General features: G+C 45.0%; 1 protein-coding gene across 5 annotated transcripts; it reads right to left on the reverse strand.

Annotated features, from left to right (window-relative positions):
• Window positions 1–245: 245 nt before the first annotated feature.
• Window positions 246–14,319, reverse strand: CUNH8orf48 (chromosome unknown C8orf48 homolog). Of its 5 annotated transcripts, none has more exons than XM_041484683.1 (6): window positions 14,311–14,319; window positions 12,883–13,123; window positions 12,221–12,364; window positions 5,657–5,868; window positions 4,080–4,232; window positions 246–3,033 (listed from the first exon to the last, which is right to left on the reverse strand). In XM_041484683.1, exons 2-6 carry the CDS (start codon window positions 13,112–13,114, stop codon window positions 2,929–2,931), a joined length of 846 nt encoding a protein of 281 aa, XP_041340617.1. In that variant the 5' UTR covers window positions 13,115–13,123; window positions 14,311–14,319; the 3' UTR covers window positions 246–2,928. The 5 variants fall into 5 exon arrangements, with proteins under 5 accessions (XP_041340617.1, XP_041340618.1, XP_041340616.1 ...); XM_041484684.1 differs by lacking the exon at window positions 14,311–14,319 and adding an exon at window positions 13,920–13,940; XM_041484682.1 differs by lacking the exon at window positions 14,311–14,319 and adding an exon at window positions 13,815–13,930.
• Between the last annotated feature and the right edge of the window lie 4,008 nt (window positions 14,320–18,327).

Genomic DNA, 18,327 nt, shown 5'->3' on the forward strand with positions numbered 1-18,327 from the left:
GGTCCTTTGTGAATGTCCAGCTTTGGTGCCAGCTCATATCCAGGGAGTTAATGACACTAAAACTTCTCTCCCACTCAGAGCTGGGCTAGCAGCCTGCTGGGACTGAGATGGAAGTTTTTCCTAGAGATACAAATTCCCAGAGCCTAAGAGATGGATGGAAAGGAGACAAGGAATGAGGGAGCCTGGAGTGCAGGGTGGTTTTTATAAAGCTAAAGCAAAAGCAAGGCAAAGTTACAGTGCTGCAGTCCATGGGAAACTGATTTTAATGATAATATGAGGAATGCAAGTTTCTCCAAAGTGTCAGTTATAAAATCCAACAGCCCAGAAGGGGATATCAGCATGCACAGAGCATGAAACAACTGAGATGGGAGAAACCTCCTCTGTTAGCACAGAGCTCAGGACAATGAACCCCACCACATCAGCAATCATCCAGAAGATGAAATCATCCAGCTCTGGGTGGCATGAAAGCCACAAAGGCAAAGCTGCAGAGCACTTTGAAGAGGCAGATTGATTTGTTTCACAGCCACAGCTGCTTTTCCCAAGGAATCCCTCTTGAGCCACCCTGCTCCTTTTATGCCCCAGCAAGCACAAACCAGGCAGCAGATGAGCCAATATTCCTTGACCAGTTTTGAGGTTTCTTTGGATCAAAAGAAAAATCTGCTGCTGGAGGGAGGAGCTCCTGGAAGGGGAAAAAGGAGGATACATCACCCACCCTCTTTCCCACATCTTCCCTGGCAGAGTTTTGGATCTCTTTTTTTGAGCAGAGTTTTGGATCCTGCTCAAAAAGTTCAGGTTTAGAAAATAAATTATTTAGGGGATCAGATCGTTCATCCCATTGCATATCTCTAAGAGCTGCTAAAGAAAACATTCAGATTTCAGTCTCACTGCTGATAAAAGAATGAAACAACTGTAGTGAGCAGCAGGAAAATGCATCCAACAGCCATCAGCAAAATCTGCTTTGATTTTCCTGAGGAGTTACCTGAGTTCTGTTTGTAACATTTATGCAAACAAACAAGAGCTGTGCAGGCACTGTGTGTGAGCAGGCTGCTGTTCCACAGACAAATACTGTCAGACACATAACCCAAATAACTCACAGTTCAGGATTTACAGAAAGGCTTGACAGCAGCTGCAAAGAAATTTCAGTAGCTCTAGAAAGCTTCTATGTTCTGAAAACAGAAATATCAACATGTGCATGAAAGTCACTTTTTGTGGGTCTGCAAGGGCTGAAGTCTGTGCTATAAAATGACATTTTCCAAGGATTCAGTTCCTGATCACCTCCTGTATACCTGACAGCCCTTCCAAGGCTCCACCTGAAATTCTGGGTGCCTCTCCCAGTGTTTGCAGAGCCTTCCAGAGGCTCAGAGAACCAGGGAGTGCAGACCAAAACAAGGAAGGAACAGAGGTGGGGCATCCAGGAAGAGACTGGAGGGCAGGAGATTTAAGGGATTTGAACATTTCCAAGGATCCCAGAGCAACAGGACGAAACAAGCAGAGTTTATTCATTATCCAGGTGCTCTGCAGGGACAATTCAAAAGGAGATGCTTTTGGGGGAGTATTTTTGATGGACTATTAAAGCTGTTTGCAAGGACAAGCAGCACTGAGTAACTCAGGGCTGGGCTGGGCTCCCACCTGGTGCTTGACCTACTCAGGATCCACTCCCAGGGAAATAAACTCTGAGCAGATTTTTAAGCAGCAGAAGGCAGAACTTTGCTAACATTTCTGTTTATATCCCAGCATTTCCCTCCAGGTTTTCCACTGGTTTGTGGGAAGTGAGAACAAGAGGCTAAACAGCCCTCACGGACTCTGATAAACAATCCAGAGCACGAGGAGGGAAACAACCCCATGAAATACAAACCCACTTCAGCAGTGAGGGCTCCTGTCCCAAAATGGGGGAAGAAAATCCAACAGGGAGATTTAATTCCCTCTGCTTTGGCACAAAAATACAGTGTGGGTTCATAGACAGGGATATTCCACAGAAAATGGAAATGAGATGGGAATGCAGTGAAATCAGGAAATGGGAGGCTGAGGAGAGTCAGGCCATGGCTGGAGCAAGGGGCTGAGCCCTTGCTGTCAGCTTTGGTCAAAAGGGCTGCAGAGGTGCCCATAGAGCAGCACCAGGCTTTGGAGGCCACAGTGAGGATGATTTCATTGTCTAACCCAAAGATTCCCAGCACAATTCCATTTTAATTGGATGTGTACTGGACCCCAGATCCAGTATTTGAATAACAGTGACTTTGTCATCTTAAAAAATTACAACAAATTCCAAAGTACTTTCTTGCAATTCTTCTCCCAGTTTTCATCTGTTACTTTTTTTTTTCCTCTCTATCTTATATAGATTCCATGATTAATTTATTATCATTTCTCATCCCATTGGCATCCCCGGTCCTGCTGATTAATTTCTGTTACAACCTCATTATTTCCCTTCTATAAATACTGCATTTCATTTTACTGCTTTTTATAGTTAACTTTGCTTTTTGTCTTCCACCTGGGGCTCTCACTTTCAATTTACTATGAGGCAGTGGGCAAAGCCTGAGCTGAAATGCAGTAATTACACCTCCCTGCCCTGGCAAACGGAATCATTTATTTTCCTTATGGATGGGAGCAGCTGAGAGCTGCTCTGCAATCCCACAGCAATCCCACAAAAAACAATACTTCTGCCTTGCCAGATTAATAATGGAAACTGTTGGCTTCTGGAATTTGAGAAACCTATGGAGATGGATTACAATATACTGCAACATTTGCATTGAGGAAGGAGGAAGGGGTGACTCACACCCCAGCCAGGCAGATCTGGTTCCACCTGCAGGAATATTAAAGCAGTACCCAATCCATCACTGCCAGAGCAGCTCAGATCCAAAATCATTGGAATTCTGGAGGTGACTGGCCACAGGAGGCTCTCCCAGTTCTTCACCCACTGGAGTTGTGGTTCATTCAATCCTTCCACTCCTGACCCTTCAGCCTTTGCCACAAATCCCTGGGATCCTCTGAAGGCTTGGGAAAGCTTTTGAGTGCTTCTCCTAGAAGTGTGAGCATGTCCTGAAACAGAGAGCAAACATGGGATTATTCAGGATTGTATTCCCGCCATTTCTCGTGGCCTGTAGCATACACCCAGTCCCTCAAGCCCAGCCAGGTGGGCAGCACTCATCCACACAGTTGGGTGGGTTTGAAAGGATTCTGTTAAAAAACTGTCCAACAGCATGGCCCAAAGAGCAGGATTCGCCCCTAGGGAGGGACAGGGAAAAGCAGATGGCCTTGCAGGGAAGCAGGAGGTAAAAGTGGGAAAAAGTAAAGCCTCACCTGAGGCTGAAGCTCTCAAATCTTAGTTAGGAAGTGAGGAAAAGTCAAAATTCTGGAGACTGGAATTACATTAGGGAAGAAAGGAATGTGTGGTACAGCACAAACTCCCAGCCTGCTCATCAACATGGGAAGAGACCTGGCAGCTGCAGGAAGGCTCCTGTCTTTGGTCTGCCCCTCCCAAGGAGGGAAAAGAGCTCTTCCTTCAGGAAGATCCTCCTGAAAACAGCCACAGGAGGCCCAAGGAATTCTGCGCATTTCACTGCTCCCCCATCTGCTCCAGAGGCACTTCCTACCAACAAAGCTTCCATCTCTGCGACACTGGCACAGAGACAGGAATTCCAAGAAGAAATCTCAGAGTATCCCAGAAAAAAATCCCAGTATTCCAGAAAAATCTCAGCCTCCATCACACATTGCAGTGTCCCACTCCAAGATTCCCATGGCAGCGGATGAGCAAGGAAGCCCAGCATGGGCAGTTACCTCCTATCACATCATTTCATTTGCCATTTCAGCTTGGACAGAAAACAAACTGGGAAGACATAATCAAATGGGACCCAAAACCATTCCAGGACATCCTGGCAGTGACCTTCAGCTTCCACAAATCAGGCAGCTCAAATGACTTGAGGAGAACATTGGTCCCAAGCATTTTATTAATGAAATGGACCCAAATTCTATTTTGGTTTGCACTGATCTCACTGCCATAAATCAGGGAGAATCTGAACTACAGATTCTGTCATTACAGCACCTATAAAATGTAGCATGAATTTTTTTCAACAATATTTGCTTACCCTGGAGTAAAACTGTTCTTCTAATTTCTCTTGGATTAAAGCACCTTCCAGCAGAGTCTTTTTTTGCCTGAGAAAGGCAACCTTGGCCAGCTCTGCTTCCTTCTGCTGGCAGTCAGGACAGGTTGAAACCTCATGGATTTCAGCCTCTGTGACCTAGAAGAGGAAACTTTGATGCCATAAGCAATGTTTGGCTGGCAACTTTGAGAACAATCAATAAAAATGCACTAAAGACAAAAATTGGCTTTTTAGGCAGCGGTAAAATAATTCAGAGTCACAATTCCATCATCTATAACTGTTCCTATGCTGGCTGTGTGCAAGGCCTTAAGCAGCAACCAGAGGGGTTTTGATTATAAATGATATTTATACATTTTATAAATAAATTAAGAGGCAAATAAACTCTGGAACCATTAGTTCAAACATGCAGCTCTGAGGCAGAATCCAACCCAGACTCTGCAGTTCTGTCTGTAAGATAAGCAGTGCTACTCAGTGATTCCTGGGTCACTTCATCCACCATGAAATCTTAAGCTTATTTAACAGCATTACACAAATCCCAGGGTTTGTGCTTTTATGAAATATCAATGGTTTTATCTGATCTAATTGACTCAGATTCCATCTGGCTCCATAAACACATTCAATTGCTACAAAAGCAGGGGAATCAACCCAAGGAAGTCCCATCCCAGGCCTCTCTGATCCCTTTTCCCTGATTTCTCTGGATAAAAATGATGTTGTGTGGAGCTACAGACAGAACCAAGCAGAAGAGCAGATGAAGTCACTTTTCTCAGGGAATGTATTCCCACAATGGAAGACAAATAAAGAGGAAATAAAAAATTCCACTAAATTTGCAAGGTGGGTTAACATTAACAGAAATTTAAAAAACAGATGGCTGAAATATCAAAATTGTTTTAAAAGACAGGAAGCCTGAAATAATTATCACACCAGAACTGATTTTGAAGTGTTATTTTTAGGTGCAGGGCTGAAGGGAGGAGCTGGGGCATAAAACCCATCCTGTGGTAGGAAAAAACCACTGGGCTGGTGACAAAAAAACGAGATTTGAATAGGGTAAGGATGAGACAGAGGCTTCTTAAGCAGGGACTGAGGTCAGCAAGATTTTATTGGAACTGCTTTTATCAATATTATCTAATACCTAAGAAAGCTGGGAGCACAGGGAGGTTTTGTCTTTGCAATTCTTCTAATCCTGGAGTCAGAAACTTCACAACGATAATATGGAGAATAATTTGATAAATAATTGGGGCAAACACAATCAGAGAAAAAGGCTTTTTCCTTCAGCTGATTCAGGGCTTCTTGTAAAATAAATGATGACCCCAGCCTTGCTCAATCACACAAATCAGGATTTTATCAGCAGACAATATTTTATGGTGATTATTTGCTACCAACAGTTCTACAGTGATGTCTAAGAAAGGAGAAGTATAAATCTTGGGTTGTCAACCCAAAACCTCTTCCAGAGGCCCGAGCCTGGCATCAGCAAGGCCTGCATGACTTGATCCTGTAATTATGGCTCTTTTCTGCAGTGGTTCTCCCAGAATTTAGGGGAAATGTCCCTTTGTCTCACCCAGTACCTGTTTCACAGCCTCCCTGGTGTTCTCCAGCAGGATCCTGTTCATCAGCTGGGCAGGAACAGCACAGGAATCTCCTGTCTCAGTTTGCCTTGCTGGGTCTCCCCACTGCAGCTTCCTGCCCTTCCCAGCCTGCTCCTGCTGCATCCTGCTGATCCTCCTGCTGCAGAAAGACCTGAGAGCACCCAGCTCTCCCTGGGAGAACTCAGCAACTCCTGCCAGGCAGAAATCAACAGGGAAAGGGCATCACTGGCTGTGCCAGGGAAAGAGGAATTGCTGCTGTACATCTGTGTGACCTCGTGCTGGCCAAGGAGAACCAAAGCCAGGGTCAGGCCCTGCCTGCGGCAACACAGAGCACAATGAAACACCAGTGGGGATGGCACCTGCAGGAACCTGCACAATAAAAGGCTCCAAAATCAGAATTTAAACAGCAATGGGGATGGGAGCTGCAGGAACCTGCACAATAAAAGGCTCCAAAATCAGAATTTAAACAGCAATGGGGATGGGAGCTGCAGGAACCTGCACAATAAAAGGCTCCAAAATCAGAATTTAAACAGCAATGGGGATGGGAGCTGCAGGAACCTGCACAATAAAAGGCTCCAAAATCAGAATTTAAACAGCAATGGGGATGGGAGCTGCAGGAACCTGCACAATAAAAGGCTCCAAAATCAGAATTTAAACAGCAATGGGGATGGGAGCTGCAGGAACCTGCACAACAAATGGCTCCAAAATCAGAATTAAAACACCAATAGGGATGGCAGCTGCTTGAACCTGCAGAATAAATAGCTTGAAAACAGGCTCCAAAATCAGAATTTAAACACAAATGTGCATGGGACCTGTAGGAACTTGCAAAATAAATGGCTCCAAAATCAGAATTTAAACAGCAATGGGGATGGGAGCTGTAGGAACCTGCAGAATAAATGGCTCTAAAATCAGAATTTACAGAAAAGGGGATGGGAGCTGTAGGAACTTGCATAATAAAAGGCTCTAAAACAGACTCTAAAATCAGAATTTACACAAATGTGGATGGGAGCTGTAAGAACTTGCACAATAAACGGCTCCAAAATCAGAATTTAAACAGCAATGGGGATGGGAGCTGCAGGAACCTGCACAAAAAATGGATCTAAAACAGGCTCCAAAATCAGAATTTAAACGCAAGTGGGGATGGGAGGGAGCTGTAGGAACTTGCATAATAAAAGGCCCTAAAACAAACTCCAAAATCAGAATTTAAACACAAGTGGGGATGGGAGCTGTAGAAACCTGCACAAGAAATGGCTCCAAAATCAGAATTAAACACCAACGGTGATGGGAGCTGTAGGAACTTGCAGAATAAATGGATCTGAAACAGGCTCCAAAATCAGAATTTAAACAGCAATGGGGATGGGAGCTGTAGGAACCTGCAGAATAAATGGCTCTAAAACAGGCTCCAGAGATGGGAGGAAATAAAAGGACAAAAGGTTAATGGCACAGGATAAATAGATTAGCAAAGCAAGCAGTTAAATACAATGACATTAAATAAACTGGCTGTCAATAATACAGATTTAGCACCTCACTACCTGAAACTGCAACTTGCTAATCCCAAATTAATTAATATATCAAGAGAGCTCTTCATCAATAACTGTAAGGAGCAATTTGTAAGAAAAATTAGAGGCAGTGTCCACTGAAGCCACTCTGGAAACATCTCCAATAAATTCCACAAAGTACAGAAAGGCAATTTTTTTTTGAGGAAATGCAATTAGAAAGCACTTCTCATCTAAAGCTTCAACAATCATTTCCTAAATTCTTTTTAAGATCTTATTTCAAAAATATCATTCCCTCTTTCATCTTCTCTTATCCTTCCCAGTGGCACGTAAAAATAAATAAAACAGAGATTAGACTTCAGCTGGGCGGGTTAGGATGGATTTACAACTTCATTCAGGGCTTTTGGGGAGATTTTCCAGAGGCTTAGAGCACAATCAGTGCAGTATTTCATGGACAGGCACACAGGATGGGGCTGGGGAGGTGGACACACCACAGCTCTCGAGGTTTCTGTGGCCAGATTTCCCCCGAAGTCAGGCAGGTGGTGACTCCAACGTGTGGCCAGTTTAATTCCAAGGATTCACACCCAAATTCCTGCTGGGAGGTTGGATTCTTTCATTTAAACAACCTCTCCACATTCTGTCTTTTCAGAATTAAATTCAATTTCCAGACAGGTACTTGTCATTCCAGTCCCACAACAGAAATCCTCAAAATACTGAGCAATGGGAATATGAAACTTCCCCCAAACTCCCTAGGATTTATTTAGTCCTGAGTACACAGGACAGAGTTGTGGAATTCTGTAAAGAAACTGAGCACCTCCTCAGAAATAAAGTGTTTATAAAGGATAAAGGAATCCGTAATTAAAACTAAACAAAGAAAGAATTTTGTGGCTTCATGGACAACATGGAAAATATGCTTAAGTGCAAGTACCACAGTTCAGAGTTGAGCATCACAGAGCAATTTATTCCTCCTAAGAAGATGAAGTATCAAAATGATTAAAAGGAATGACAATTTCTAGACATATAAATAAGAATTAGCAACACCTTAAAATGAAATTTAATTTTAAAACATTCTGAGGGAGCATCATAAATATCTGAGTGGAAACCTCCATTTCAGTCATCAGGTGATTTTCCTTACAGGAATTGTGTAAAAATGTGGAAATCATGTGCCACTACTGGGTTTAATCACACTAATAAAATATTCCTGGCAGGTTCATTTATGCCGAACATAGAATGAATAAAAAGATTAAAAAGTTACCATTGTGAGGGGGGGAAAACCCAGAACAAAAGCATTTGAGTACTCAAAGGGAGAAGTAAAACACATCAGGTCCACTGAGCATTTAGTGACAGTTTAATACCAGCCTGAATAACTCACTTAAGGTTCTTCTGACATCCACAAGTGCAATTTTATTAAGAATTGGTTTCTAATAATGCATAAATCCTGTGCTGCCATACACCCACCCATCTGCTCATCTGCACCTCCAGACTTCAGAAGAAACACTGGCAAAGGTAACAGCAATTTTTAAACCTCACTGCACGACTCAGTGCTGGAGTTATTTCTTCATATTAACTCATGCTTATAGGAAATTCGGAAAGAATATAAATTAGGGATCAAGGACTAGAATTCTTCTGAAACAAACCCAAAAAAAAAAAAAAGATGAGAAAAGTTTGTCTTTTAACTGAAGTATTTACACATTCAGACCTCCCCCAGGTGTGGGAGGTTCACCTGCCCAGGGGATCTCAGCTCTTGCTTTGGGGTTGGGTTTATTCCATGTCTCTCACAGATTCCCTCTTTTCCATGTGTGATCCAGACCTGCTGCAGTGCTCCTTCTCCAGCTGTGGTGGCAGATCTAAGGGCAGTGTAGAGAATCCCTGCCAGTGCCAATGACTGCTCCACAAGGGCATTCTCCTGATTTTTGCTTGCTCCAAATCCAGTGTTCCCTCTCTTCACTGCAGCGGAGTAAGGCAGAGCAGGTGACAGAGCAGCCCAAGTGACACCAGCACAGCATCAAGCCCAGCCCCATCTCACCCAGCAGGAAGGTCACAAAACGTGGAATGTTTAGGCAGCAAAGCCCCACAAAGTGCACCAGGAAGCTGCTGTGATTCCAGCAGCCCAGAAGAGACAAGCTAATCCTCATGTCTGCGTCCCAAACCCTGCTGAGGGGGGTGGAACTCTGTGATCTGTGCAGGTTTTGTAGGTTTTTTCAGTGACCTACGCAGGTTTTAACTCCAGCCTTAAGTGTGACATTTGAGATCCACAAGGAGGGAGTAAAAGAAGAAAATATTTATGAGTTTCCTTTTCCTTTGATGTCTAACTTTGATTTAATAGGAAAATAGCAGGCATTTTGTTGTTATTATTCCCTACTAACACTCCATTTTAAAGAAGGTAAAAAGTAAAAGGAGATAACTGTGAAAGGCAATAATCAATAACTGTTCTTCAGTAAGGTTTTACCTCTGCAGCTCCAGAGAGCATCTTCATAATGACCTAGATTGATTTTACAGTTCAGATGAACATGCTGACAGCCTGACCAGCAAAGAACATGAGAAAGACCCCTGCAGGTAACACAGGACTGAGAGAAACAGGCTGAAATGTCAGGCTGTTCATCACAAATAGGAACTTAAAGTGAGTAAAACTCCTCCAGCACACTGAATCATCCCGGAGTCACACAACCTTAAAGCCCATCCAGTGCCACACTGGGACACATCCCAGGCTGCTCCAAGCTCTGTCCAAGCTGGCATTGGACACTCCCAGGGATGGAGCAGCCACAGCTGCTCTGGGCAACCTCTGCCAGGGTATCCCCCACCCTCCCAGGGAACAATTGCAGGAACAGTGCAGTGGTAAAAGTGCAGAAATAAAAACCAGGCAAAGCATTTCATGAAGACACATTACAAAAGTGAGAGGCAGCTTGTGAGCACAGCACCAGCCAGGGGGCTCAAGAGCCCCACCTGAATTCTCAGATACATCCAAGCTGAAGAATTGCCTTTTCCTGAGTGTATTTCAAAGATGACTAACATGGAGCAATCTCTGTGGAACTGAGAATTTACACTCGTGTTGTGATGCATTTGGCTAATAACAGCTCGTGCTACCACACTGAGGTGCAGGGACAAAGACAACTCTGATGAAAATTTCTCACTTCTCCTGAGGCCAGCGTGCTTTCCTTCTTTCAGCCCACAAAGAAAACCATGAAAAATAAAAATTACATTCCAGAGCGCTCCTACAGGCAAACAAGAACCTTTTGCTCCCCCCATCACATTTAACCCTATTAGTAGTAAGATGAGAAGGAAAGTCTTGAGGCAATAAAACAAACCCCAATTCAGAGTACCTTGTGTGCTCAGTGCACATGATTCACTGAGCTGAGTGTTCTGAGGGGACTCACAGTGCAGCAATCCACTTCTAGGTGAGCTCATCTGCTGCACTAAAAAAACACCTCCAAGCTGCTAAAACAATACAAGAGTTGGGGGCTACCAAGTGCTGAAGGATTATGTCCAAGAGAAGCATTTACAGATATCAGATGACAAAAGTTGCTGTGCCTAATTTATGGTAACATTCTGCAATAAAAAAAATGCTGTGCATGGCTAATTATGATTGATTTGGGCATAGCATGGCTGGGTACTGTGTGTGCATCAAAGAAAAGTATGAACCATATTCTGTGCTCTTCATCTGGATCACTGGAAGCACCAATGTACCTGAGGCTGCCACAGGGACAAGTGACAAGACCAGCAAGGACAAGCCAGCTCTGCATCCATCAGCTCAAGATCGTGGAACAGGACTTGCTGCTCCAGCCTCAGTGACCACTCTGACTCTCCCTGCCATCAGCACCCACCAGCCAAAGGCAGAGCATTCCCTGGTGCGGAACTACAGGGATCCTCTGAGCATAACTTCAAAGGGAAAACCCTGTGGGGATGGAAACATCCTCAATCTTCAGCTGCGGTTCATGCTTCCTTCAGTGCCTCTGAACCCACCAGCTCCCCTTCTCTGTCTCCAGGAAGCAACCACAGGACTCTGATGTATTTTAGGAAGATCCTCTTGGAGGAGCAGGCCAGGAGGAGCTGCTCATGCCTTCCCTCAACTGCAGGACAGAGGAATGCAGGAGATGAGTCAGGAGCCACCAGCACTGACACTGTGGGGAAGGAGTTCTGCAACTCAGACCAGCCTGGAAGTGACCCGAGGTGCTGCTTCTCTAGGAGGGATGGGTGCTTTGAGGATGCTGGTACACAAATGCCAGGCCATGAAGGGCCCAGGCAGGAGGATCACTGTCCTACAGTGACCTACAAAACTCCAAGTGTGCTCACTTCCCATCAACATGTAGATTGAGGAAGATTCCCCATCTGCTCCCATTATTTTTTGCTCAGTTACAGCTTTCTTGCTCTTTTTTCTTAATTAAAAATAGCATCTTTGACCCACTTTTTGACAGACTTTAGCAGGGTTTGCATCCCACCATCTGCTCTCACAGTTCCTTGCATAATGGTACATGGAAATGGATCCTTCCTTCCTCCTTTCCCTTCTCCTCCTCCTCCCTACACTCCATCATTATTTGGGTAAAGCTGCTCCATTGTTCCTGCCAAAATTAGTGTCCTACTGCCTCCCTCAGCTTGGGAAAGGAATTAAAACAGGGCAAACAAATAATTCAATTATCAATACTGTTGATTAACAAGGGGAAAAACCCGTTTCACACAATAAATTCTGAAGTCATGTTTATTTTGGAGAGAAAAATGCCCCAATTTCCTAGTACCTCTGCAACTGGAGAGAAAAAAACCTGAATTAAATTAAACAATCAAATGTCAAACATGGGGACATTTTTAATGTACTTTCCCAGGTTTTGTGGTAATGCATCACCAGGATAATGTCACTACATGGGGGGAGCATCAAAGCCATGTGTGATATGGGAGACAAACTGCTCTCCAAGAAAGCATAAAAGAGAAACTTTGTACTTAATTACTTGGCTAATGAAGCCAGGCTAATTTAATAGCCTGTGTATAAAATTTAAGTCAAGTTTACATCTCCTTTCGAAATAAACAATTACAGCCTCTGCTGAAGTTACCAACTCACCAGCAGGAGTTCTGATGACAGATTTGTCTGGCCTAATCCCAGTGTCTTTATTTTTCAGATCAATCCATTTTCCCATGGCATCAATCCATTTTCCTATGGCAGCTCTTTCCACAGCTGCAGGATCCACTGCTTCAAACTCCTCCTCTGCAAGGAAAAAAGGCAACTTTGAACACACATTGTGAGGAAAGCAAAGTGGGAGGCAAATAATCCTCCACTTGAATGTGCCAGTTCTCCCTGCTAGGGAGGAGAAACCCTGAGCCACAGCAATACACAGATGAGGCCACAGATTTCAGCTTCTGCTCTATCCCTCCTCTGCTGCAGCTTTAAGGTCCTACGCAGCCCTCTTCAGTATTTCAAATCATGGATCTATCCCATGGAAAAATTGTTTTATGGCCCAGCTACTTTTCATACATGGTAAAAAGTGGCTTGGAGAATTATTTTTTAAGGTGCCAACAGAATTTCACCATCAAAAGATTATTAAGGAAGGATTTCCACGGCAAAGTCCTTCCCATGGAGCTGTCTGAAGCATGGATCTGGTGGGCACTTTGCACAGCAAGGACACTGCACGCAGTTTTCACCTGTTTATTTTTACTGATTCCAGCTCCCACTGCACTGGCTGAAGCTGTGGAAGGCAGGCCTCAAGCAGGGAGAGCTCTGCATACCTGCAGCACTTTGGCCTGACAGTGATGATGAGCTTTCCAAAGCCTCTGACACAGCTGCCCCCTCCAAATCCTCTGTGGAACACCGGGATCCAGGTGCTTCACTCTCCTCCTCCTCCTCACTGAAGGACTCAAAGGTGTCTCCTGAATAGTCCAAGGCAGAGCTGCTGTGACTCTGGCTCAACCCCAGCCCCTTCCCGTGGCTCCTGGAGCTCTCTGCTGGGACAGCTGCCATGGGACAGCACTGCAAATCGAAACAAAAATAAGGTCAGTTTCACAGGATTACTCACAGCAACACGGGAGGTACTTTGGGATGTTACAGCCACATCACACCAGATTTAACCACCACAGCAGGTGGGTAAAATCACCACTCAGTAGTGATCAAGCCAAAGCAGGGATTAGAGCAGCACACATGCAGACCACAGGGTAAATGTACAGTACCAACTAGCACTGAACATTAGCTGTGACATCTGAGCAGCATTCTTTGCAAATCTGTAGTGGATTAGAGTAATGCTTGGATAAAATTCTTCATTAAAAAAAAAAAAATAAATGCAAATTCCCCCCTTTCTAGCATCTAAAAGGAATTTACAGGAAAAAAAAAAAAAGGTAAGACTATTTACAGGTAGGTAAAACTATTTAACAGCAGGTAGTGTCGAAACAAGGAAGAACGAGATGAAATGGAAAGAGAGTATGGTTAGATGAGATACTTACAGGGAAAAAAAAGGTAAGACTATTTACAGGTAGGTAAAACTATTTAACAGCAGGTAGTGTCGAAACAAGGAAGAACGAGATGAAATGGAAAGAGAGTATGGTTAGATGAGATAGTGGGAAAAAACCTTCCACCATCCCAGGCTGCTCCAGCCCCAGTGTCCAGCCTGGCCGGAGCAGCTCCGTACCCCGGAACTCCCCCAGCCAGGGCCGTGCCCGCCCCTCACGGGCTCCAGGAGCTGCTCCACCCTTCCCTCGCTGCTCTGGGCCCTCAGGGACGGGCTCTAAGAGCTGCTTTTTCCTCCCCGAGGCCTCCGGATCTCGCTCCTCACCCCGGCCCGGCTCCCCCGGGCGGGAAGGGGCGGCCCCGGGCGCTGAGGGCGGAGCGGGGCGGTGAGCGCAGCCCGGGCCGGCCGCGGCTGAGGCGGAAAATCCGGCCTCGAAATAGCCCCGGGTGTGTGGGGCTGGTGGTGTGCTGCTTATCCCGTCCCAGCTGAGCCCCACAGCGAGTCCCTCTGAGGTTGGAGAGGACTCTGAGGAGCTGGAGCGTGCCCAGCGGGTTGCGCAGGATGGGGGAGCTGGGGTGTTCAATCCCCGTGAGGATCCACACATTGCAGGGCTGGGCAGGAGCTGCTCCACCCTTCCCTCGCTGCTCTGGGCCCTCAGGGACGGGCTCTAAGAGCTGCTTTTTCCTCCCCAGGGCCTCCGGATCTCGCTCCTCACCCCGGCCCGGCTCCCCCGGGCGGGAAGGGGCGGCCCCGGGCGCTGAGGGCGGAGCGGGGCGGTGAGCGCAGCCCGGGCCGGCCGCGGCTGAGGCGGAAAATCCGGCCTCGAAATAGCCCCGGGTGTGTGGGGCTGGTGGTGTGCTGCTTATCCCGTCCCAGCTGAGCCCCACAGCGAGTCCCTCTGAGGTTGGAGAGGACTCTGAGGAGCTGGAGCGTGCCCAGCGGGTTGCGCAGGATGGGGGAGCTGGGGTGTTCAATCCCCGTGAGGATCCACACATTGCAGGGCTGGGGGAGCTGGGAGTGTTCAATTCCCAGGGGGATCCACACATTGCAGGGCTGGGGGAGCTGGGGTGTTCAATCCCACCAGGATCCACACATTGCACACACCGAGAGGGGCTGCCCGCAGCTGTGGCTGTCAGAAACACCACACGGCAGTTCCAGCTCTGCTTCGCTACAAGGACACAAAAGCCAAGAGAAACACTTGGGAGTTTTAAATGACTTTTTTTTTTTTTTTTTTTTTTTAGGAGAGTGTATTACACCCAAGAAGATGAACGCAGATGGCCTTGGATGTGACGCTTCAGGGAAATAAGGTGCAAAAAGTATTCGAGGGCATGAAATCTCCCCATATTTTCAGGTACAATTTCTATAGGTTATATCATGATAAAAGCAACTCTTCTGTATTCTGGGATCTTGCTTTAAAATTGCTATTTCAGGTTAGCTAATACCACTTTCTGTTTTGTTTTGGGGTGTATTTGGGTTTTGGGGGTTTTTTTTGTTTGTTGTTTTTTTGGGACATTTTTTAAACTCTGGAAATATGAAGGGGTTTTTGGGTGTTTTTTGGTTCTTGTTGTTGTTTGTTTGGGTTTTTGGTTGGTTGTTTTGTTTTTTGGGTTTTTTTATTTTCAGTGAAGTCTTTTTTGGCAAGAAAAGCTGATTCTCCAGTCTTGGGATGCAGAGTGTGTTGTCTGTCACTGGGGTTTTATCCTCATGCTGATTTTGGACTGCCTGGCCAAAGGACAAGAGATTTTGTCTTCTCTCACACGTGATGAAGTGCAGCAAGAGTGATCTTGTGTCTCTTGGAACAGAGAACTCTGTGCTGATCTCTACATTTAACATAAAGAAGGATTGGGCAGCATGAGATGGATGCAGGAGAGTGATAAATGCATTGATGCAGTGGGATGTAAAGCAGAGTGCAATAAACACCTCTGCCTACACATTGTTCAAGTTTTAACATTCACTTGTTTGCTGAGTGGGATGCTTGGGGCTGGCCCTTTTCTTGTAGTTTGCTGCAAGAAATTAAAATAATTTAAGTGAAGTAAACATTTCTTGTACCACTTCTGCCCATCCAGACAGGAGCAGTGATCAGAGGGGTGTGCAAGTGGAAGGGCACTGCAGGAGCCAGCTCAGTGCCAGGAGCTCGTGGAGGCAGGAATCTGGAATTCTGGACAGTTTGGATCAGCCAGACCTGCCTTGTGTCCTAAAGGTCAGCCCAGAGGTTCACCTTGCATTGGCTGCTCTGTGGTGTTTTCCTTCTCAGGAAGAAAACGTGGCAGCCAGGCTGAGGGAGGTCAGGATCTGGAAGGATCTAGAAAATAAAGTGAGAGATTTCATGCTCTGGGTTAAAAACCATGGGGAAACAGGGCTGGGAGAAACATTTCCTTTTCTTTAAAAATCTAATCAGCATGCACAGAGAATAACACAGAATAACTGAGAATAACCCAGATCCCCACAGCTCCCACTAAATGCTTTGATTATTTATCATTGCCCATTTTTTATGAAAACAGTTGACATTAGATTATTAGTGACCTGGGTGGTATTTGATTTTTTTCCCCCTGGAGGTTAAAGACTTTGTAGTTTCCTGTTCTAGGTCCTTTTTAAAATTCATTTTAGAGCATGAAAAATATATTGTTCCGTCAAGTTTATTTCTCTGACATTTATTCAGTGCAGAGTGTGATCCTAATATTAAAGGTTTTTGATTTGAAGCCCAGGATACAGACAAGGCTTTTCAGTGGTCTTCCCTAAAACAGGACATTTCATCACTGCCTGGGAAGTTATTATGTTGGAACAGCATAATTATTTGAAGGAGTATTTGTTTTTCAAGGATTTGTGGGTGATATTAGATGGCTCAGCCCAGTTGTGTCACAAGGTATTAAGGTTTCTGCCTGCTGAAGCCATGGAGCTGGGCCTATATAGAGCCATAAATAATATTGTGGGAGAGCCAGTGACAGACTTTGACTCCAGCTCAACTCTTTATTACTTGTTATATTAAATTTAAACACAATTGTTGAATTCCTTGCTGTGGGCAAATGCTTTTTGATGTCTCCTTCTGTTAAAGTTGTAATATCCCTTTTAGCCCGTGAAACTCACTCTTGCCAGGTGTGTTTCTCAAATAATCAGCCTCTCATTAATGATGCCAGCAGAATTAATTGAGCTGTCACCACGAGGTTGGGTATCCAGCTGGGAATTATGGGGTGAGGCCAGTGGAATTAGGCACATTTTGACTGTGGGGAAAGTTCATGGGGCTCAATAATGAGATGCTCATGGGCATTACTCTGCAGGAAGGGGCAGTTTCAGGCTGGAACATTTTTTAAACTCTGAAAATAAGAAGGATAAATGCAAGAACTCTTAGGAAATTTGAAAGCATTTGTTGGCAATTTAAGATAGAGTCAAGGTTCTCCTCTTTATCAGCACAGAAGGCACTGCCAAGGAGCCCCCAGACACCATAAATCATCCAGGAGAGTGCAAGGCTGAGAAGATTACAAAGGAAAGGCTCTGGGACAGGCAGCACCCTGAGAAGTCATTGTTTGGGGCCTGCTGTATTTAAAATGGTCATTTCAGCTGCCATTAACTCCCTCCCTAATTAGGAAATGGATTGATCTTTGCTGAAAGTTGCTGGCGACTGGCAGGTGTCCCTGGCAGATCAGAGCTCTGCATACAAATGAGATGGAGAACGTGTCCACTGAGTTTCAGACAGGGAAAAAAAAGAAAATCCGTATTTGTAGGCAGCTGTTGTTAATTATGCTTTGGGATTGGTGTAGGAAACAACACTCCAGTCAGCCAGGCCATGCTCTGCCTTCCTGGTTTTCCATGTGCTTTCAGCTGGAGAAATATCCTTCCTCACCCTGTCCTAAGGAGGTGGAAAAGAGCAAATTTTATTTTCCTCCTTTGTGCCTGCGCACTGCAGATTTCCTCGTGAGTCCTCTCTTCTAGCAGGAGCAAGAATTTCAATAACCCAGTGGGAAAACACTGAAAATGCAATAAAGTTCCACGAGGCAGCATTATCAAATCTCCATTGACAGGGATGGATATCCATGTGTATGGAAACATCCAGGTCCTCACTGGATGCTGAATTTCTAGATCCCATCTTGCCCAACAGCCTTACATTTTTTGTCTGAATAAATCAGTGCTGCTTCAGACCAGCAGCTGGAAAACCCCAGAGCCTGCTGCTGCCAGGGACACCCAGAGGGGCTGGTTTCTAGCTCAGTTTGTCTGCGGGTTTGCTTGAGTTCTTTTTACAGAATTATTGTACAGAGTTATTGTTGGTGCTTTAAATAGCTGGATGTTGGAGAGCAGTGGTTTTTCCTTGTTTTTCCAAGGAATATTACAGCCTGAACGTGACATTAATTCCTGGGAAAGAGGAGAATCAGAAACCTGCCTAGTGAAGGCTTGAGATCCCTTCATTTTCTTCTCTCCTTTCATTATTTTTGCCTAATGATTTCCCTGTGGCCCATCCTGCTGAGTTCCCAGTGCATTGCAGTGGGAAGAGCTTCCAAAGGGATCAGCAAAGGCATCCCATGCTCCTGGCAGATCAATACTGGATTTATTAATCAGCTTGCTTTGGTAATAGGTTGACTCGTTTGGGAATCTTGCAGGATTGGTTTCAAACCAATGAGTTATTTTGCCAGTTCAGCAAAGGCTTTCATTTAGAAATGGCAGCTTTTCGTACTGACTCTGTGTTTAGCCTAGAAACACAGAATTCATTTGTTCCTTAGCCAATTTCTTGAAGTGCTGAAGT

The sequence above is a fragment of the Pyrgilauda ruficollis genome, unplaced genomic scaffold (genome assembly GCF_017590135.1).
Source record: "Pyrgilauda ruficollis isolate IOZ18807 unplaced genomic scaffold, ASM1759013v1 scaffold67, whole genome shotgun sequence".
Lineage (NCBI taxonomy): Eukaryota > Metazoa > Chordata > Aves > Passeriformes > Passeridae > Pyrgilauda > Pyrgilauda ruficollis.